Source organism: Echinococcus granulosus (genome assembly GCF_000524195.1).
Source record: "Echinococcus granulosus chromosome Unknown EG_S00019, whole genome shotgun sequence".
NCBI lineage: Eukaryota > Metazoa > Platyhelminthes > Cestoda > Cyclophyllidea > Taeniidae > Echinococcus > Echinococcus granulosus.
The window spans coordinates 298,494-321,019 of record NW_020170399.1 but is presented as its reverse complement, the minus strand read 5'-3'; the positions used below and the strand labels follow the sequence as shown (position 1 = coordinate 321,019).

Genomic DNA, 22,526 nt, shown 5'->3' with positions numbered 1-22,526 from the left:
CACGAAAACATTTTAAATCCCGCCCTTTATTAAATGGGGCTACTTTTGGACCAGTGTTCCCACGACTAGCGATGGATGTGGATAATGGCCTGCACATTCTCCCTTCCCCCAATGCCTTTTCGAACAGGATGGGACCGCAGATTCAGTAAAGTTGCCAAAAAGGGCTAGCGACGTTGGGGTTAAGTATCAACTTGGTTGCATACAAATTGGATGACTAACACTGTTGATTCGTGGGTGTGTTTCCCTAGGACGCCGACTGCGTTGTAAGGGCTAATGCTGGAGGCCTATGTGACAACATAATCGTATAGACTGCCCAAGTAGAGTATGCCATTTTTTGTCTTCAGGGAAGTCACGAGGGGCCACGAAAATGTTTGTAATGTCCGTATCAGTTGTGCTTGCAAAATGCAGGGGATGGCAATTGCAATTGTCCCAAATGCCTCAAAAGGGTTTTTTAAAATTGTAATCACGCTGATGGACAGTGCCAAGTCGGAAACGTTAAAAACATTTTCAAGTGATGGGGCGTCATTTTTAGAAAAACTGAACAAGCCCACTACCTTAACAACTACTAAAATTCAACTGCCACCAAAGTTCCCGACACATTTGGGCAACATCGTTTAAACTATAGTTCAACTTCATTCGTCAAAGGTCCGCTTATTCTTTCAGGATGTTAGGAACCCATTTTGGATTATATTTTTTCAAGCAAACTACTAAATGTCAATTTGCCTTGTGATTAGATGCATTTTAAAAGGTATTTAGCATAACTATAAACCCAGGCTCTACTACTTCTCCGGCAAGCCCATTCATTGCATCAAAGTGGCCCTCATTGACATTGATTGTGCAGTTATTACGCAAGCAGAATAGTTCTTGCGATTTTCGGTTTAGCCTGCTGCAACGGCATATTGTCCATTGGAAGCACGGATGCAGAGAAGTCTATCAGTACCCTTCACTGTGCTCTACACGTTATTTCCGCCAAACTTTGCCTCTCATTTCATAAAATGTAGATAGAACGAAATGAGAACGATTGTAGGCCGCATTTTTTACCAACGCGAGTCTAAGTCAGTGCCAGAGCTGCAAAGGCTTCTCGCAAAATGCGTTCTTTAGCATTTGCAGAAGGCGCGACAAGCAGTGGTAGAAGGGTACCGGTTGAAAATGGTTTCGGCAAAGTGTTGTGTCTCACAATGCCGGGATTCGAGCCCATCGGTTCGCGTGCCTGTGTATGGAATTAATCACTCCAAGACGGATGAATCACGTCCATAAAAGACTCCAGCCCTGATGTGTATTATGAGTGATGGAGCAGATCGCTTACACCCACGTCAACAAAGGCAGTCTCGGAAACTGAGCCAATGGATGCCGCATGTCATGCATTAGCAGATGACAAGCAGTGGAATTGAAAGACCATCACCTTATTCTGCATTTCTTTGAAGTGATTTCTAAAGCGCTCGCCATATTTTGTCTGTTTGTCAACAGATTTACATTGAGAAGTGGGTTTTGGTTTTCAACGTCAAGTAAACGCATATGTCGATTGTCATTCTCAAGTAAACGATCACATTAACCCTGAAATAGTATGCCCTCTTTTTGCATGAAGGACTGCAGATGGAATTACTAATCACGATTCACTGGGGTTCAAATAAGCAAGCCTAAGACAACATCAATTTGATGTGCTTCGAAGGTGGGAAAAAAACGTCGACTTTGGGGAAATTCAGGAAAGAAAGTCTTGACGAGGACGTAGCACTGTAATACCTCGTTCCAAAACGCAGGCCTGCGAAGATTTGCATTTGAGGATAGGAAGGAGAAACTGTCTCACCCTATCCCCTGATGCTTCACCAACCGCTATTTAATCTTTTTCTTGGCATAGACAGCTGGGCAAGAAAAGTGATAAAAGCAAAGACGACTTGACCCCTGGCGGCAAAACTGTGCATAAAAGTGGAATTCGCTAGATACTGTGTAGCTCAAAAAGGCTTCCAAAAAATGAGGTATAGTGGTGGGTACTTCAACTAGTAAAGTACGTTTGGACGCTTTCATCATAAAAACTGCATGATATTGTTTGGTTCCCTCATATAAGAACAAGATCCTTGACCACGAATTCGCCGAAAAAAAGGTTTAACCGTAGGTGTTTGCATGGTCTGAAGCAGGAAGAGTGTGAGGCTAGAAACGGCACTGATCGCCTAAGAGGACGCAGCGAATTGTCAAAAGACGCCATTCCAACAGCGACAACACCCCTCTGGCGCAATCAACGGTTAAAAGGAGATCACCATCAACTGAGCGCGTCCAAGTGGCTCTGAGTTGACGGAACGCATGTGCAATGAGCAAATTTGGATGAAACTCCGGGCTCAGAGTTGAATGCGCATTTGACACGCTATCGGGATCCTCACAAAATAAGAGACGGGACCAAGGAGCAATTTCTGTTTCACTCACTTCATATGGCATTCAGTGTTTATCAAGTTCAGTGCACGATCTTGAGGGCGCTACGCCAACCGTGAAAAGCGTTATCGCATGTTTACGTAAACAAACAGCCAGTGGGGCAAGAAAAACACCTTCGTTTATTAGTTCTAATCTATTCACTACGACCATCAGACCTGAAAGGAACTAATTTTGACCAGCTTAACCAGTAAACAAGAGAGCAGAAATGGAGAAATAAAACTGGACAAGTTCCAACCATGTGGTGCGATTCTCTTGACACCAGTTAGTCAAAAACACTGTGCAATAGCTTGAATTCAAATTCGCACTTTTTGACGCATGTTGAAGGCACTGAATAAGAGCTATCCCACGCGTACCGACACCTGATGTCAAAAGCAAAGTTTTACCATGAGCAGCGCTTGCCCACCGACTGAAAGCCAGGACCGTAAATCTGCCTGTCAAACCATCATCCAGTGTTTGTTAATGACGCAAATGGAAGAAGGAACGCGATGACCTCAACGTGATATCATGCAGCAACTACTTTCGAGCCACTGAGAGATTTTGTAAAAGAAAGAACACCTCCCAGCCTCCCGTGGTTCAGCTTGGTGAGATGTACCATCTGGTCGAACACTTGATTGCCACTTAAACATGCAATCTTCCGGAGCTATTAGCTTGGGAAGTTTACTGAGAGATAATCGTCGCCTTTAACCTGTGGAAGAGGCGGTCGTGGCGTACCATGGCCAGACCCCAAACGCAGCAAGCAAGCCAAACTCGGTTTTTATGACTGCACTCACTGTTCAAGGCAGAGTGGAAATAGGATAAAGTAACGGACCATCAGGGATTGAAGCGCAGGAAAAACGAAAGGCTCGATAACCCAAACTCCCAGCGTTAGAAATTGCGAATATACTTCCAAGTGCCAATTTCGATGGATTGAAAGCCTCAAGACAGCACAATTATTAAGCGGAGACAACTAGAATCGGTTTTTTTTCACCAGTTGTTGCAGTTTCAGCAGCTTCACTCCTATAGCGGCACTCTTGACAAGCTTAACGTCCGAAGATTGCCACACACGCGATTTGTTGAGAGCAAGAAGGAGTGACGGATGACAAAATATAATTGACTACTAACCACCATTGCCAGTGTAAAAAGGTCAAAAAATCCTCAAAGCATGCAAGATGTGATAAAAAATACTAAATAGTGAACAGTTAAAGAGCTCCGTGGTTGGTAAAAGCCGCAGGCCAAAGGGAAAGATCCACTCCAATAAGGCTCTCAAAAGGGCAAGTTCACTACAAAAATAACACAGAAATAGTTGATATGAAAGACATGTTCTCAGGGTAAATTCAGCATGTTAACTTCCGCATAGATGTCTTGAGTGAGTTGGTAGACCCTTCGAAAAGTAGGCAATGCGACCCCAACCAGGTAGTCCCGACAGGACGCCTCGTCTTTCAAATCTCCGCCCGCCGGTTGATTGGCTACGAGGGTGGCAACAAAAGTGTGGCGATACGGCAGCGCAAGGAACGCCACTGCAACCGCTTTTCGCACCACCCAGGGATGGTGATTTGCCAGGCTTTCGTCATACGCCGACTTCGCCAGCTCCGACAGCGTCAACTCCGGTGGATCTGAGGGATATACACATACAGTGCATTGATAATTGAATTATGTGGAATTTTCTGGGCTCCAGCGATTCGGCTATGCTCATTATGATATCTCAAACTTTCAACTCATTTCAATAAGAGTTGCTTCCAGGCCATTTAAACCTGCTTTGATTAATGTAGACGCAGTGATTGTCTAAATGTGTTCTTTTATCAAGACGGACTTTTGCAGCTTCACTGACACTCCCACTATAAGACCAGACGTGCTGAAGCAATATGCACTGAGTCAAGAAAAAAAACCCGAAAGACATCAGGCTGCGATACATAAGAAGTAGTGTTTGTGCCCTTAAGTGTACATTTAACCATGCGAACGTTTTCAGCCTCCCGAAATTTGCCTACGCAACTAGTGTCCTAGTCCTTATTTTTCAGACTGACACCTCAAATCTGACTCAAAGACTACACGCATGGGTCCTCTGAATGCATTACCTTATCAAACGGTGTGTAAAACTGGCTTCAAGACTCCTCTGGGGCTTTGTTAGTGGCACCGGAGTTGTCTTGAGGTAAAATGCTCTAAAATACCAAAAGCTACTGATGATAAAAATAGGGTGTCACTACGCAAATCCAGATGTGTTGACAGCGACTCTGAAACTTAAAGGTGGTAACCAACTCCTGCTATCAAGAGATGGAATCTGCACACACTACGCGAAACCGATGCCAAGTGAAACGGTCGACCTCTCACAACCCTACAGATAACCATCCCAAGAAGATTCGACCACGATTGATTCAACAAAATTGATCACTTAAAAGAAAAATTCCTCTCGGGGCAAAAGTTTGAAATCGGTAATGCCTTTTAGAGCAAAATCCCACCTTTCAGTGTGCTCAATAAGCCATGCAATGATTAAGCGTTTGGAGAACTATTTGAAACGCTGTTGCACTTTAAGTACATCATGAAGGTTGCGTGGGCTGGTAATAAAACATTTGAAGCCACAAAGGCCTCCTTCACATATCTGCCAAGCCAAATATAGATCGCTGTAAACAAGTGACAAAATTGCGTAACTCTAAAAGACCGTTTTTAAAACGCGTATAGGATGCTCTGCGCACTTACTGATCTTACAGAATGAAGTGAGAAAGGAAAGCTATCTAGGGAGAGGTATCATGCACAAGCATTACAAAGCCTTGGTAAATATTGAGTTAACAAGTAGTACGAAGATGATAAACCGTCTAAAAAGCTGAGCAATGTGGTGACTTACCATTACAAACTTTTTCGAACAGATCGATAACAAAAAGGAGGGCACGATGCAACCTTAGGAGGTTTCGACTACCCAAAGTGCACTTAGCATTCGGCTTTAGATGGTTGCTTTCATATTGATCAGCTTCAAAGTCACACATTTTCCTCAAAGTTGTGAAGTGTTCACAAAAATCCGCGGAATGTTTGGACGTATCACGCAGGTCGTTCAGAATCCCCAGTTTCTGATCAACATCCCGTAACACGAAGTACATGATACGACCGAGAGAATCCAAGATGCTTGAATGGGGAATAAGTTAGAAGATATATGCAAACCTGGATAATTCCTTAAAACCGTCACAGTAAAACTTAGTAGAGATATCATTGCCGACGACCGATTTGGAAAAATGTTCTGTCATTCGTTTAAGATCAAGGCTGGCAGAGTTCGATTCCGCCATTTCCTAGAAGGGCAATGAACAGATAGACAGTGAAGTCTGCCTAAATAAAAAATACACTAGAGCACAAATGATATTTGGACCCATAGGGGACACGCAAAGGAACAGTATGCGTGAAAGTAAAACCATCGCAAGCGACCAATAATGTAGACAGGTGGATTTCAGGCGGTGATTAGGCAAACGACAACAACAAAGGCACTCCATTACTATGGCATGAAGAGAAGCACCAGTAATAAAAGTTCAAGCAGAATAACTCGGCCCCTATCTGACTGACAGATACAAGGAAGTATGAGTGTAATCTGTTTGGCTCCAAACGAGGAAACAAGGCTGCACCATTGACCAGTTACTACTGTTCCGTAAGAGCATGCCAATGTCAAAAAGCGATAATCTCTTTAGAATTTCGAAATTGCGTATGTAAAAGACAACATCTCTTAATGCTAAGATGCCTTATAAATAGACAAGGTAAACACATTCCAAAGGCAACCAACTGGGATGAGTTACGCGAAAACGGGGAACCCGCTCTGCTTGAAATAACCCAAAGTTAGCAAAGGTTGGGCTAAACTAGTAAAACAACTAAGAAAACGATAAAGTTTCAACGTATGATCTCCGTCTAACCGCCACGCAAATGGATTTGCTCAAAATCGATACGGGCGTGTTAACTTCTTAAGGACTCTTTGAACAGTAGACAACAACGTTCATGTATGAAAAATATTTGTAGATAAAAAGTGGGCTAGATCATGCCAGCCATTTTTCAAAATTGTAAATTTTTAAGTGAGGAAATCATATCTTTTAAGTAATTAAGTAGAATGATCCACTTATCCCGCCACTACATTTTTAAAATGAAGCCGTTTGATATTTTTTATGATATAATTAACACGTGGGGCAAGTTGGAACACCTCCATGGGATATGCTTATTCACGTTGCCATATGCACCAATGACCTTGACTATTGCCTAGAATATCAGCTGATCGCGGTGTGCATCGTTTATGGTAGATCTTCCTAAAGTTGAATTCGTTACAATCATAAATCATGTGTTTAACATGCTTGCGAATACTCCATATAATTAAGCGTAGCCATTGTTTGCATCCGATCTTTGTGTTATTGTCGAAGGCATCCATGATACCATGCTACACTTTCGGTAGAAGTATGAGTCTTTGTTTGCCTGATTAGTAATTCATTACCTTAGAATAGTTTCTGTTCGTCGATTTATTATTACCTTTTTAATTATAGGTGAGTCTTTTGTAGCCTTCGGCTTTGGGATTTATTTGCGGATAGTCTACTGCATTCTACGCTACTATTATATTTGTTGGATTTAGGTTTCAAGCGTTAAAATTAGCTTTTTGTTTCACACAGTTTAGACTTATTGTTGTACTTTTATGATTTTCATTGGATTATACAAGTCTTCTTGTGTTTTATTGCTGTCCTTCTACAACAGCCGGAACAACACCTATGGAGTTGCGACGATAAGGGCAATGCGTATTTTCTTTCCTCTTGGGAGGCGGGATGGAGACGGCTAAGAGCACATCGGGGTGTTCAGCTGCGTGTTAAGCGGATTGTAGCTGGTGCTTGGTGTGTGTGGGCCATTGGTGTCGATCAGTCGCCTTATCTCCTTGTTCCCTCTGACGGAACGACAATACGCGTGACAGAGATAATCGTACAGCATGAGGTAGATCAATATCTTATTAAATCAACATTTCCTCTTTTACATCAGCGCTGGAATCCGTCTTCGGGCTTCTCTGCATCAAATCTCACCGTCAAAGATCCCCCCGAATATCAACGGATTGGGTACAATACTTGTAGTTGGACTGATCTCCCGTCTACTCGGTGGAAATGGGAATCGCCGGAGTGGGAGTATATGCTCGAGCACAGTGAAGACCGGGCAGTGAGTTTGTAATTCCTTGGTATTTACTCTCTGCACGCCCTAATTCACCTGCAATCTGCCTAAGGGTTGGGAGTACTCAACATCCTTTAGTGGAGATGCCATCTTCTCCTCTTTCTACCGATGCGATTGTGTGGTTCGAAGGCGTCGATGGCAGCGGGTTAGACGATTTCTAGGCCACGATCGCTGGCTTCTCTGCAGTGTCTCCTCCGACGACCTTGACCCTCGAAGCGGGCCACGCCTCTTCTCAAATAAAGGCATTGTACATGTCCACAGACTGGCTATTGGCGGACAGGCCATCCCCTACCAATCGCTTGGCTTTCTCATACCCTGGGCAGTGACCAAGGACGGACGTGTAGGCTTCACATGTATCGTTTAAGCTTATTGGTACTGATACGATAATAGCGAGCTCAAGCTGAAGCCAACTTCCTATCCTTCCCATTATTTTTATTATATGGAGATACTCCTATCGTTATTTGTCCTTGCATATGAAGTAGATGCTAGTGGACTGCTAAAACTGTTATTTAGAGCTACAACTTTAACTCGCCAAATATGACTAAGCACCCGTTTTGTTTCTCTCTTTAATAGCTTGTCTGTGACTGAAATGCCCAAGCCATTGTGTCACAACCGTTGCTTACTAATTGCCGTTTAGTATTTTTCATGCCCGAATTTCGAGAGACCACCGTGTGATAGCATTGCGCCAAATGCTCATTCTTTATGACATGGCCTGGAAGTTTATCTACTGCTTTCAGCCAATCAGGTTTTTTTCCAAACTATTGTAATCATTTTTCGCATGCGTCCCATATTTCTGCAGGTTATATGCAGAACTGACGTCCATCGCAACAATCCCGAGGGCAGTAATTGGGTGGAATGGCACCTGCTTATAGTGCAGGACCAAAACTCTGGCAAATTTCATCCACACACCCACCAGCCATTCGCTATTGATATCCATGTCAATCAGTACGGTCAGGCCCTTGTGCTCACCGACGATAACCAACTTTTCTACCGCAACGGAGTCGCTTCCAAATTCCCCTATGGTGAGTTTCCTTCCCTCTCTTGATTATCCCCATGTGACTATATTTTGGCACATTGACTATCCAATTACCTAATTCTTATGCAGAGTTCACATCAAGGAAACGCAATTTATTGCTTTTTGTTGTTCCTTTTACACCGAATTTTTATGCATTTAAGCTGCTTTTGTTTATTCTATACGAGTTTGCTGTCTATACTTTGGTTGTCATGTCTTCCACTGTTGTGAAAAAAATTGATAACTTTAAGGATTATTGCTAGGTTAAAAATTCTCACAAGAACTTTCGCAGTAAGCATGAGTCTGAAATCCAAATATGCCACATGGGAAATGCGCTGAGGTGGATACATTGTGTTACAAGCACCAAAATTGACCTGTGATCTAATAAAAAAAAACAAGCTCTCCGTAGGTGTCTTTTGAAGGTCATTATTGATAGCGGTTGCGGTCTTTGTAAGTGATAAAAAAGTTCTGGATGTAGTTCACCGCCTGCTACCTCCGAGGAAGTTGTAAGACGTGTGAGTCTGGAGTCACATTTACCAAAAACAAACAAAAGTGTTGAAAATCTATTAGTCTGGGTAGCGTGAGACACCATGAAGGCTCACGTAGTAGCTTCTAACACAATTTTTCAAACATCGGACTGTTGAAGGCACGTCATGGATACAGATAGTGTGCGGTTTCCCGTCACTGATGCTGCGGGAGCACGAGCACCTAGTGTCTGTGGCCTTGGGGGGGCGCAGTGCCTGGCTGGTGGCAAACACCGGACGGGCCTGGTTCCACACTGATTTCGTCACCACTACCATCTCTGGCGCTCCCCTCTTCGAATCTCGGCCCTCCTGGGCTCCCATGTCCGGCCGTCTCGCCTGCCTCTCTGTCAGCTCCTCCGATCAGGTGCGGTTCCCGTCCTCTATGTCTCGAAATACTGTTTTTTCGCTATTTTTGACCATTTTGGTGGAAAAAGTCTAGAAACGTGTAAGACTCAGAATTTAGCTTTTCTTTTTTGACTAAAGCTGGAGGAGCACTCTACTCAAGCTTTAATTTTTTTTATCTATATTTGTATGTTACTGGAGGGAACTAATGACAGCTTTTAATTTTAAAAATCGTTCGTCCTAGCTGAAACTCAGTGATAAATTGATGGAACTTTTGGTGCCCTCTTCGCCATTCTTTACTCTTTTAATAACGCAAAGATGTGGTGATTGCTATTGCTAGTGCCATTAAATGGATTGTATTGGAAGCAAAAAAAAACCAAAATTTCGAAAATTGATGCCGTGTTGGAAGACTGTAACATCGGAACTGTGGTGGTAGAACTAAATCTATGGCTTACGTGTCGAACGTGTTAGTTCCACAAGCATGCTGGAAATATGAACATCTGCATCCATTGGCAAGGATGCGATGGTTTTTTTGGTTAAAATTTATCGATAACGTCAAAAGATTGCATCGGCTACCTTGGCATTGCAGGTGTTTGCGCTGGACGCCTGCTCGAATCGCCTAATCTACCGTAGCGGAATAACTCCTGAAACACCAGGAGGTGAGGTGTGGTTAGCCCTCGATTTGCCAATTCTCCCCAGCCTTGATGATGACCACAAATTAAGGAGCCCTCTGAATCAGGAGGGCCCCCTGGCCCCCCTCTGCACCCCTCAGAATGAGGCCATCCAGTTTGTCAGCGGGGTACTACAGCTTACCAGTCCTGACTCTTCCGATTCTACTGACGATAGTCTCGAGCGACTGAGTGTGCCCGAAGGTTGTAGTGTTCTACTTTCTCCAATTCTGTTGATTTTACACTCCCAGTTATAATCGTAGACTTTCTAGTGTGTGGGAGCATGTCGTGATAAACAAAACCCTCTGATACACAGTATCAAACCCATAGTCATAAACGTCTGTCACAAATTTTTTAGTTGTCAACTGGTGAAAGGTTTATTCTGATTAGCTATCAGCGACTGATTCCTACAACCAGATGTTTTTCATGTTGCTTGGAGGGAATGTATCAATTGATCTTTTAAAACTACGGTGACCTTAATTTAAGCATAAGGTAGGAAGTAAATTGACTGAGATTTCACCTATGCTTGACAGGTCTACTCGTGTTTTGTAAAAGTTTATAAATCATATTTGGAATATTCCTTCACAAAGCTGGAGAATTTACCACTTAAATCGTCAATTTATTTCACTGAAGCTTTTACTCAAGTTGGCTTTGCTGTACACCTCTCAAAAGGCGCTTATCCAATATGCGTATTTACGCATTGTAGACTACGATCCCAATACCGTCAACCCTCTCCCTCAGGTGAGTTCAGTGTAAACCTAGTATTTTTATCACATCTGAATCTGTAGTTTATGTAGTTTAGATGCCCAAAGGTACCACCCATTCATGTTGGCGCGAAATTGAGTTTGAAAACTGGACTCTATTTTTAAAATAAAACTTTCGGGATACTCCTGACGTAAGCACAATACAGACCCCTTGTGAGCTCAATCTGAGTTTCAGCACGTCATCCCTCTTCTCCATTTAGCTTTCACCTGCGCACATTCTGGGTCACAGACTGCGCAGGTTCTTCACTCGCCGAAGTCGGGGTCAGATTAACAGCTTTGTCAGTTTTCGTCGTCTCCTCACTAGGGATGCCTTGGATGAGAAAAGCGATGCGTCGTGGCTGCCAGATGACCAGGTCCTACCTAAGATTGGTCATCCACCTACTCGCTTGACCTCGCTCTGGGCCGGTGCGCTGAGCTCCTTAACGGAGCACCATCTGCCTCATCGATGGCGGATTGCTGCTCTCCTTTTAGGTACACCACAGTCAACGTTTAATGCTATAATTTTGTACTTCCTTTGATTGTCTACTGCTTTGCCAAATACTTAGTTTTGTCAAGACACTTTGCGATGTAATATGACATCGTTGAAATTTTTCACCAGCTTTGCATCAATCGTTTTAAAGGGACCCCAGTTCATCTGGTAGCTACCATAGTCTTGAAATGCTCGACGGAGTATACTAATAAAAGTGAATAGTAGTGTCAATATTTTAGTTCAACGATGGTGATTTAAAGTTTTGTGAAATAGGACGTTTCAGGCTTTACCAAGTCTACGGATAAATACCCTTAGAACTAAAAAAGCGAATGGATTTGAATACGCATGCAATACAAACCACTTACCTTGGTTTCTCCAGCCAGCCGTATTTCGCTTTGGTTTATCATCCAGACTTGGGACCTCTTATCCCTTCACCATACACAGATTTTGAAGCTTTTGTATACTTATCCCACCTCAAATAGGGAGGAAGAATTTAATCCCTTACTTCACGATGAACGAGTTGTTGCAGCCGCCCGAGTGGCTCCTTTGCATTGACAGCTCCCTTCCATCCTCAGTGCTAAATTTTGTACTCAATGGTGTGGAATTCACCAATGCGGTAGCTGATCGCGTGAGTGTACACACTTCTTCATCTTTTTTCGGCCTTTTACAAACTGCAATATGTGTTTATTCGAACTAGCTTTTTTGTTGTGCAGCTGATTGTGTGCAGTGTTTACTGATTCATCTACTAGACCCTTCTTGATAATTACTAAGGCGGAATTTGAGGGGGTGCTGCCTTTTTTTCTGCTTGTAAATTGGCAAAAATTGAGACTAGGATGGTCCCACAAAAGTTGGTTAATTAAAGGATGATAATTTTACGCTATAACGGTAGCAATATGTGCATTTAAGTACGGGTAACCAAAATGAATGCCTAAAAACATTAACTAAGTTGCGTCAATAAAAAGGGCTGTGTTTCACCAATAAATTAACTTTTTTCCTCCTTTGGGAAAGGTAATCTTGCACTTTTCCTGCTGATGGAAGTAAGTTTGTCATCTTTCAAAGCCCTTGAATTCTTTTTCCACTTTCTACTGATACCTCTTGCCTTGACATTTGTGATGTTAGTGGTGAGATATCCCATTTGGTGACCTACTGTCGTCGCACTTCCTCTTTGGAAGTTATTTTGGATAAGACGTTCCCATTGCTAGCATTTCATTTAGGAACTCTTTAAGGCACCCGAATGCCTTATTATTAGTAGATAATTCGTGACGAGTGTGCCAAACTTCTGCCACAGGAATTTGTTCTACCTCATGGCCCTTACTCGCCCTTAGTGTGATTTTCGTGTTCGGGGTGTGCGTGTGACAAGACATGGTGCTTCATGTGTGCTGTTTTTAAAAGTACGAGTCTACTGCCACTGGCTTTATTGCTTCATTCTAATGTGCTTTTGTTGATGAAAATTATGAAATGACTTCTTGCGAATTTATGCAGCGTACCTGCCTGGGCCTTTTCTGTCTAAATCTGGGCCCTCTTACAGACTGGATAAAGTAATTTGCCTTAGTCCTAGGGATATAACCTTCAAAACAGGCAGCATGGCCCTCATGACCTACTTTTTGGAAGTAGCTTTTAATGTGGCGTAAATGCAACCCCACCACAGTGATAAAAATGAATGAATTTGACCTTTAAATTTGCATCCCGATATCAGACATCCCAGAGGTTCCTCCTTTGGTAAACACATATTATTTTAGAAACCATGGACTCAAACCTTTCGGGTTGATGTCCTTCAAATATCGCCAGAAGATCGCAGTAAATGCCAATGGGCTCGAAGACATGCTGTAGTCACTCACTTTGCCTCTGAAATGCACCTCCCCGAATTTTCCTTGGTAGCCCCTTCATCATCCTCTCCTACTTCAGTTTTCGAAGACTCGACCGAAGTCACATCGGCCTCTCTGGTGTGTGTTGTCATTGTTTATCCGAAATATTTATCAAATCTAGACCAAATTTTTTCCTCAATAAATTTGCATACTTTAGAATCTGATGCTTAAGCTGGATAGGAACTTGATTTTAAAATGATCATTTACACTTTGCTGTAGGGTTTGGACAACAATTTGACTTTAAAAAAACAGTGCCGTGACTTAGACTCAATTAACGTGATGGTTTGAGCTGGAGAGAGCGTTCGTGTAGCAGAATTAATTGCTGATTTAGAGTGTAAAAATGTTAAGACTGGTTGTCTATCATCAAAACATTCATGTTTTACTTCTGCTGTTACCATGCCCCTTGGGGCCACTGGCTGTACTAACATTGAGTGCACCACTACCTGCAGCCTACTTTGCACGCAAACTTGTTGAGGCTAGAATAGGAGGTCATCCATCTCGGTATATTACAAAAAATTGGTCAGAGTTTATTTAGATCAACGAATTCCCATGGTATTACAATAGGATTAGAAAAAACAAAATACGCTTTAAAGTGACTCTTATGGTCAGTATTTAAATTGAAGAAAATGGTTGTCGGGCTTAATGACTTGGTTAAATACACCATTGCTATCTTTTAGATGTCTCAAAAAATAAGTAGTAACGAAATTGCCTGGGTCGGATACATAGATTCCCTCTCCCCACTGATACCTCGTAGTCTGAGAGAAGTCTACACCAGTGGTCATAGGAAGTTCTCCGACAGTCTGCCTATTCAAAAGCCAGAAGAATCGCCCGCAGAGGTCCTAAAAAAGACCCTCCCACTACCTTCTATCTTTACCCCCTCTTGTGGACATCTGGTAGCCGTTTTCGTGCGAGACGAGAAGCCATCACCGTCCACTACTGCTAATCCCTCGATGACCGTAACTACGGAGGCTGTTGAGGATGAAGAGGAAGAAGAGAGCTCGACAGTGTTTGAAGAACACATTTCTCTTATTAGAAGCCACATCGTTCCACGATGGGTTCTTCGCTTCCCCTCCAAGGCTGAGGCGTCTGCGTGGATGGCGGAAACACAACTTATGGCGAGGGTACTGCCTTCTGCTGGCAGAGTCTGGCTGGTGACTGAACAGTCTGAAGTTTTCTGGGCTGTTGGGACCTCTCTGGACAGCCTTACGTGGAACAGGGTCAGTGTCGACTTTCATTTTGTAATCTCTCTGCATCTTTAGGTTGGTGGTCACTTTGCTCGAGTAGACAGTGTATCCATATCCACTAAGGATAAGGGTCAAGTAACGTGGGCACTAGGTCATAACTGCACACCTTGGGTGCACAGAGGGGACTGGACGCCAGCATCCGGCTCACAGTTTCGATTCTCGCACAAGCATTTTCCCTTCAACACGCCTCATGTACAGACAGACATTAGAAAGTTTCGGGTTTATGAGTTTCAGTTCAGACGAATGCTTCATGGCTACACCTCCAGGTAAGTTTTACATTCTGATGTTACTCACTCTTTTCAAATGATTTGAAACAGTAGACCCTCACTTCTCTTTTTGGTTTTAGCAAAGCCTTCAACGAGCGCGGTGTCATATGGTTACGAGACGCACGAAATCAGCAGCTCTGCAGCCTCTGTGACATCCACCTTCCACCGCATAAGGGTCGAGTTCACTGGCTAGATGATTGGAAGGTGGATTTTTCGACCTTGCCTGGCTCTGCACCACACCACACGCCAGCGGTGTCGACGTCAAGAGGCGAGGAGTGGGACTGGGAGTGCGGTGGTAAGGAGAGTCCCTCCCACTCGCCACGGGGATCGCCTCGGCGCGGCTATAGTATAGATTCTTCTCTGAGCTCACCAGACTTGGTTATCACACTGACGCAATCACAAAACCTCACCACAACCGTCTCCTCCACCACTTTTACTATCACCTCGACGACATTTGCACCTCCACCCCCTTCTCCTTCAAACGGGAATTTCAAAGAGGGTGTTGCTTATTCGGGGACGGGTGAGGGCTTTGCCTATTCCACTCCACCCTCATGCGATAAAAAGGGATGGCTCTACGTCTCTCGATCGTCCTCTTGCAGGTAAGTTGTTGAAGCCATACGCTATAATGATTTTTCCCATAAATATCTTATGACAAATAGATTTGAGGTAAGTGAAACCTCCAGTGAATCACATCCTCCTTCGAAACATTACGCTTGGTGATGGATCTTTCAAAATTGCCGCTGATGTCCTTTGCTAAATTTGCTAAATCAAAAGGTTATTTCCGAGTGACCTACTCTTTGCTTTGCTATTAGTTCCCAGGGCCAGCGTCCCAGGTCAGCCAGCGGGGTGCGGCACCGACGGTGGGTACGTTCTTGCGCAGTACGCACAGAGGCGCCGTGGCAGGAAGTGGGCCCGTTGAGACTTAAGTGCCTCAATCTCTCCCGTGCCTCTCCCACCAGCCACTGCGTGGACGTCTGGGCGGTCACCGACTCTGGCGAACTCGTCTTTCGACGCGATGTCACTCCTTCCAATCCGGGGGTAAGTAGGTACAAACCCGTAAGCCTTGTTCACTAGGGTCTTCTAGTGGGTTTCAAGCTCAAAGTTGAACTTACTTATGTTAAGATTAACCATTGGGATATTTTTTGGCCGTCGCCATCTACCTCATCATTAGGGGTGCTTGTTTACACGTGATTGGGCCTATTGATCTCTCCCTCTTGAACGCGGAATTTAGCACGGGTGATTGCTGTCAGCCATGTGCTCGAACGGAAAGCGCCTTCCGCATTTGTACTTTGTCCAGCCTAATCCTTTCGCCTACACCCAGAAGTATGAGGAAGCACTTGATATGGTACACGGTAAAATCCGTCAGCTCTTCTCCGACCCCAATCTCGTGCACACACCCGAGACCAGTGCTTTGATGCGCGACATTGCCGATGAGGTGGCCTATTTGCGCTTCGACAGCACTCTACTCAGAACTGCTTCACCGGAGTGGAGTAAAAAATTCACGGAACGCGAACTAGTAACCCAACGTCAGGCTTTTCTCGACACCTGCACTCTTCTCACTGACCCCGGTGGTCAACTTACCGCTCGCTACCAGGTTAACATGAAACCGGGAAACCGGGATTGCAGCAACGTCCATTGCGCTTGTATTGAGTTAAAGAAGAACCCAAACGCCGATGCCGATATTGGGATTGGGTGGACAGACACTAGCAGACGTTCTGCCGAGAATTGGGCGGTAAAGGAACTTCAGGGTCTCCGCGATGAGCTGAGACCTCTGGCTGAAGAGGCGAAAAAGCGCACAAAACAGTACCTCGATGCCTACGGCATTACAGATCGGTACACGGGATATCGCAACGACCTCGGCTACATCTGCCGTCCGGAGCGTCCCACGGGTATCGACCCCGCACTGCTTAACCCTGGTCGACCTGCTATTGCCCCGCGCTGGAATATGGGCGTGGAGGATGAGAGAGCACGCGCGGTGGAGTGCACTGACTTTGTCGCTCCACAAGACACCGAATGTGAGCGTATGGCGCGTACGACGCGGAAGTGTGAAGTGAAAGTAACCTGTGAGGACCCTGTGGAAGCTGCGGGAATCGTGTGCAAGTTCCCAGGGAGAACAGAATACGAGGATGCTTACATTGATCCTCCACTGCGCAACCTCCCAAGTTCGGCCAAGAAGCCACCTCGGACGCATCGATCTGTGTCGGAGCAGCCCCCAGGTGTTCGCGGACGTGGTCCTGATGTTGAAATTGGCATGGAGTTAATGCGTGGCAAGAACTTTGGCATCGGGTCACCACCGAGGCATCAAGATGTATGGGTGCTGGGCACGAGAGGCTCGAAGGAGTTTCCCAGCACGGAGTACCAAGACCGGTACAAAAAGTTTCGGGCCACTGATCTCAATATCTGTCCCTGGGAACGTTGATAGGGTGGGAGGCTTTGTGGTTTTTAAGCCTAGCGTTAAGAATAATAATAGACGCGCATGCATATTCCAAAATGAATTTTTATTATGTTGACTGCTGGACTCTTGCTGTTCGCGTGAAAGTTCGGGGAGGTGGTCATTGTTGGGCTAAATGTAACTTACAATATCTTAAATTGAATGCAACCCATGTAATCCGCTAAATGGCGATTTTAGAATAACTCAATGTTTTTGGCCTTCTTTTTTTAGTGGATTTAATCATTCTCCCACTTCTTAACCTCTTCATCTGTTAACTGTCTTGTTTTGTTCCTAAAAGGGGACTGCTGGTAATGGCTTTAATAAAAAAATCTTGATATACCTGAGGTGCTAATCCAATCAGGAGAAGGATATCGGGATATGCGGAGTACCTTATGTTCAGGGTTTCTGGATGGTACCCGTCATCTTCCCCTTTCGATTTAACCTATTCTTTCAAATTTTTCAACCGATCACATCTGGTGAGAGTTGTTTTGGTTTGAGTAGGTGTAAAAATTTGTTTGTTTTATTGCAATGGAAACGGCATGACTGTTTGTTTAGTTTAGGCCATATATGAATGCATTTCAGCCGGCAGTGGAGCGTTCTCTCGTCAGCTAATTTGGTGATTGGTCAAAAATTATTATGTGGTCAATGCAATCCACCACTTTTAGGGTAGTGGCCGTCTTTTTTGGTATTACAACGTAGTACTTTTCATCATTGGTCTGGTCTCGATCATTTTGACCCACTGCGTCAAGAATTGGTGCTTTAGATTCAGTACATTCAGGTGTGGCTTTGGAGGGAAAGGAATGGGGGGTCTGCATTACCTAGGAAGGTATCATTTTCACAGTCTTTGAAGATTATTCTTTTGTCTCATTTACTTGTTCCACGTTTGAAACGTTCACACAGGGACGTCTCAGAATAAGCATTTTTGATCCATGTTTCCAGAAAGGCGGTATTTTGACACCTGGGATTCCAGCAGTTCCTTTTATTTTCAATGGGCAATTTAGCACCACACATTTTTTCGCTATGGACTCACTTCACGGTGCGGATGTTTAACGAACGAAAAGTTTTAAAGCCGCTTTCCACGTGCTCCTGCTGATTCTTGTGTCGGGTTCTTCACAGGCAATAGGACATTTGAATCAACTAAGAACTTAATGTGAGAAGAGATTGTCGCCTAGTTTCCGAATTTTCTTCACAATCATTCTAACAGCCAAGCTGAGATGGTGCATTTGGCTTGAGATGGCACAGTTGAGTAATGGGCCGAGGGCCAGGAGGGATGGTCCGATCAGGTGAGGCAAGGCATGGGTAGCATTACTTGCTGCGTCAGAAATGTTACCTTGATGGATTCTAGCGAAAAAAATTCCAAGGTTGTTTTCGTCACCTAATTTCGCATTCGGCCACAACGAAATTAGTCGATGTACTTTTTTGCCCTAAAGTGAATCACGTAGACGTTCCTTTTAGCCCTTATTTGAATTTGTGGAATCCAGTCAGACTCTCTCACGTCGAGTAATGCATAATATGTTGATTTAATCAAGTTGAGGGAAATGCTAATGTGCTTTTGTCGTAGCTCCTGTATTCTCATAATGTTATTCTTATCTTCTAGAACGAGCGCTGAATAGGACGTTTAAACTTAAAATTTTGCAACAAAACGATGGCCTTACTCATCAAGAGACGCGAATCGGACTTTCCGACTCGACCACACACCTTTGGAAACTGACCTTCATAAATTTCTTCCAAAACTATTCCCATCTACCTTAGAGTGAGCGTCCACATTAAATTCCCGAGTATCCACTCAGATAGCTAAGTCAGAATTGATCACGATGAAAACTGCATTCTCTTCTAATTCAATCAAATTAGTGTGACCAATATTTTATGCTTACAATGCTTAACGGGATTCTCGATGCTGGTTGAATTACGGCACATTGCCTCCTCGCTTCAGGGGTCCTCGTGGCTTCACTACCCCACGAAGTGGCGCTTGCAGTTTGTGGCCGCTGCACCAGAGAGCGGTGGTAGACGGCTGTGGACGATTTGCGCGGACTTTGGACTATTGTGGAGGCTGGAACAGCTTGAGACATCAGTGCGGTGGTGCTGTCTCGGCTTCGCTCCCAGTGGGGCCGCCTGGCGTCTCCTCGCTCCGGTCAGCCCGTGCTGCCTCTGGGCTCTCGATGTCGACGGGGCACTCTGGGTCCATCTGGTGAGCTCCTGCGGCTCTGCAGAGGTGGCGACGGAAGAGGAGGCGGAGAACACGGAAGGGCGGGAGATGGCCAACTGGATCAAAGTCGCGTCCCCCCGAGTCTCTGATATCTCCTGCAGTCCTGACGGCAAGGTACGCTCCAACCTTCCGTTGATCGTATGAACTCTAACTCGAATCATGTGCTTCATTAGTTAGAACTTGATTCTGCAATGTTAGAATATTAATTCGAAATGGAGTTCCCTTATCCGTTTTTAAATAATCAAAAGCGCTTTCAGAGATTCGCTTCAAACGCCAATTGCTTATTTTACTCTGGACAACCACGATCGCCATTATGGTATTTTTGATAATGACATTGTTAAATCTATTTAAACGTGTGTACTGAATTTGGATTTGTGTTTTGCAGGTGTGGGCTGTGTTTTCGGCCACAAATACTCTGGCCGTTCGAACCGGAATCTCACCAAAATCTCCGAGTGGAACCGGTTGGTTGCTGGCTTTCGAAGGGATCGTCTCAAGTGTTTGCATAAAAGGAGCTTCTGTTCTCGTGTAGATCCACTCCACCATCCTTTTCTGCCAACTAGCAACAGTTTTACTCAACTATTTTAGCCTTTGTACAAGTATATTTTAAACATTTTTATAGTCTTCTACTGGACTGCCCTTCATTCGATTTCAAGTCCAGTTTTCCAACATACAATTTATTAAATATTGTTCGTTAATCATGTTCCTGTGGTGAAGACTTTGAAGTATTTAATTGCGTGTTGCGCTTTATATCGGAATCCCAAAGAGGTGATCCCTAACGTGACTCAAGCGGTGTGTATGTCTGTCAAAACCTCAGGTCGGTGGTGTAGCCCCGTCAAAATCTAACGGCTAGTTACCGCTCAGAGTATCAAGCATGGTTTAGGATGTCAGTTTAGTAAACGGATGCCCAAGAAGACTGGCGCTGAAATAATAAGTGTTCAATCTCTTGAAACTGTACGATGGTAGGCTAAACAGGTGCACCTCAGCATTTGGAAAGAGGGGTTTCGTATTCACCTTCGCTGGCGCAATTTTTATCATCTACCTTTCTTTTTGACTGACTGTAGCACCTGTAGTACTTTATTTACTCGTTTAACTTAGTTTAGGAAACGGGCCGCTTAGGGGCCCCGCCAATGCGCCTTTGACAGGAGGCCTGGCTCCAATCCCTCTTGCATGTTGACAATCAATATTCCGCCCAAGCACTGGGTCTTCTTTCATCTTCAGGGAAGTCGCGGGACGTTACAAATATCCACCTTCCCTGAAGGCATAATAAGCATGAGGAACATTGAGGATTATACATCACGTACAGAAGGACTAGATGGCCACTAGCATGGTTAAAAGGTCAAGCTGCGGAGCAAAAAAGACAAATTGCGGGAAGTGAGGCGCTTCAGAAGTTAAACACGTAGTTTAAATATAAAATCATTACAGATTGTATTTTCATCTGTATTTGGATGTGTAATATGAAGGAAATCATGGATCTTAAATATTATAGACAAAAGTTCTACGAATGCTTGATAACGAACGGTACTTATTTTCCCCATCCGATTACGCATTTGTGTAGATATTTGTATAACTACGTGATTTAGTCTGAGTCAATTATAAGTCAGCATTGAAGTATGGACTTTAATCCATGCTGATTGCAGTTCAGCCCGTCTGTGCATTAGTAATGTGTCTTCTTCAAAGCACTTTGGCTAGTTACAACTTCAAAGAAGACTTGATAACCTGCAGCCTTATTTCCCCATCTTTTATTGGCTTTACAAAATTGATCAAAACACTTACTAACCAAAATTCCACAAGGAACATAATTTAAAATAAAGTTTTTGCAAAATTTAGAATGTCAGAAAACTTTTTTTATAACCAGATATACTTTTGGAGCATTTTTTCGCCCAAACTAGTCACTCGTTTTGATTAGTACTCATTGTATGGGATTCGTCTGCGTTTAGACTATTCAAGTTGGTGGGCGTCGAATTGGCCTACATTCTACGTGGTTTCGGGTAGGTACTTCATTACGCGATTCCTCTCTTTCCTATGAGCCCAGTCACATCAAAATTTTTAGATATAGGTGCAGTTTTACCTTTCGTGGGCATATCTTTGCTTAAGGGGGAGCCATTGCATTACAAAAGCAATTATCATCCCAAGGTTGCTTAATTGGATCCATAAGGCATCGTTTGTTGCATTGACATGCCACCTTTTACCGCTTGAAATATCTTCATCAAGTGTTGACTTTAGCGGATCGGTTTAACTTTTAGTGATCTACTACTTACCGCCTTAATTTGTATTTGATAGAATCCGGTTACAGCTTTGCCTTAAGTTCTGTTTTCATTGCTTCCAGGTATCGTGGTTTGTCCCAGTCTCAGATTATTCTTTCTTTTCCTACTGTGTATATAAATTTCGTGGTACTATGATTTGTAAGAGTAAATCTCTCATGTGGGTGATGCACCTTTTTTAAATAGTTGCCAGTAGCGATTCCTATGGAAATTAGTTCCTAGCTTGTTAAATAATTTCACCTTGGTCTTGCGTAATATCTGGCGCTTATTTGAAGATTTCATGTTTTACTAATTTTGATCCACCAATTCACTCGTTTTTGGATTGTCATTGAATGCGTTCTGCTCCCATAGGAATTGTGGACATTTTAGGTGACTTTATCACACCCATACTTACTTCAAAGGCATATACTACATTTTAAAACTTTTTCGAATATTAGACTGCGGTTATAGCACATTTTAACTTGACCATTACATGTCCTGCGGTTTTTGACAGTATAATTTTTTACTAAACGAAGATTATTTTTCGCTTTTGACGAAGAATACATGTTGAATTTGTTTGCCCGAAGTAACTTCAGGGCCACATAAGATTCTGTGCAAATCAAGGATAATCCAGCTTTTTTTAGCAACAAGATATTCTATTCTTGTGCACATATATTTGTCCTTTATTGGATATCATATATTTCTATTGGGCCTTCTCTTTATTGGGTTTCTTTCTAGTGTCCCCAGAACACTTTAGCTCATTATTGGGTTGGTTTTCGTCTAACCTTTTTGCGTTGGCAGAAAATTCACGTTCTTTCTACATAACATTAGTGCGGAGGCGCTAAATTTTCCACACAAAAGTCACACCAGTATTCGCTTAGCGTCAAATGATTGGTTTTTGGTATATATGTGTTTAAAAAGCTGAACTTTTAGCT

The 22,526-nt window shown here is 43.6% G+C and overlaps 2 protein-coding genes across 2 annotated transcripts; one reads left to right on the top strand and one right to left on the bottom strand. All coding sequences in view use genetic code 11, as the record gives it.

Annotated features, from left to right (window-relative positions):
- Window positions 1-3,723: 3,723 nt before the first annotated feature.
- EGR_03565 (Glycolipid transfer protein domain-containing protein) lies at window positions 3,724-5,669 on the bottom strand (the record flags this gene model as incomplete). Its single annotated transcript, XM_024492814.1, has 3 exons — window positions 3,724-4,013; window positions 5,237-5,511; window positions 5,548-5,669. 3 exons carry the CDS (start codon window positions 5,667-5,669, stop codon window positions 3,724-3,726), a joined length of 687 nt encoding a protein of 228 aa, XP_024352697.1.
- A 904-nt stretch (window positions 5,670-6,573) lies between these two features.
- EGR_03564 (Tectonin beta-propeller repeat-containing protein) lies at window positions 6,574-22,436 on the top strand (the record flags this gene model as incomplete). The annotated part of the gene is made up of 21 exons (XM_024492813.1): window positions 6,574-6,639; window positions 7,102-7,332; window positions 7,378-7,548; window positions 7,613-7,900; window positions 8,360-8,582; window positions 9,219-9,460; window positions 10,028-10,310; window positions 10,813-10,847; window positions 11,071-11,341; window positions 11,822-11,967; window positions 13,079-13,282; window positions 13,882-14,421; window positions 14,464-14,714; window positions 14,795-15,313; window positions 15,527-15,752; window positions 16,012-17,128; window positions 18,350-18,428; window positions 18,467-18,506; window positions 19,079-19,465; window positions 19,737-19,812; window positions 22,423-22,436. 21 exons carry the CDS (start codon window positions 6,574-6,576, stop codon window positions 22,434-22,436), a joined length of 5,409 nt encoding a protein of 1,802 aa, XP_024352696.1.
- Between the last annotated feature and the right edge of the window lie 90 nt (window positions 22,437-22,526).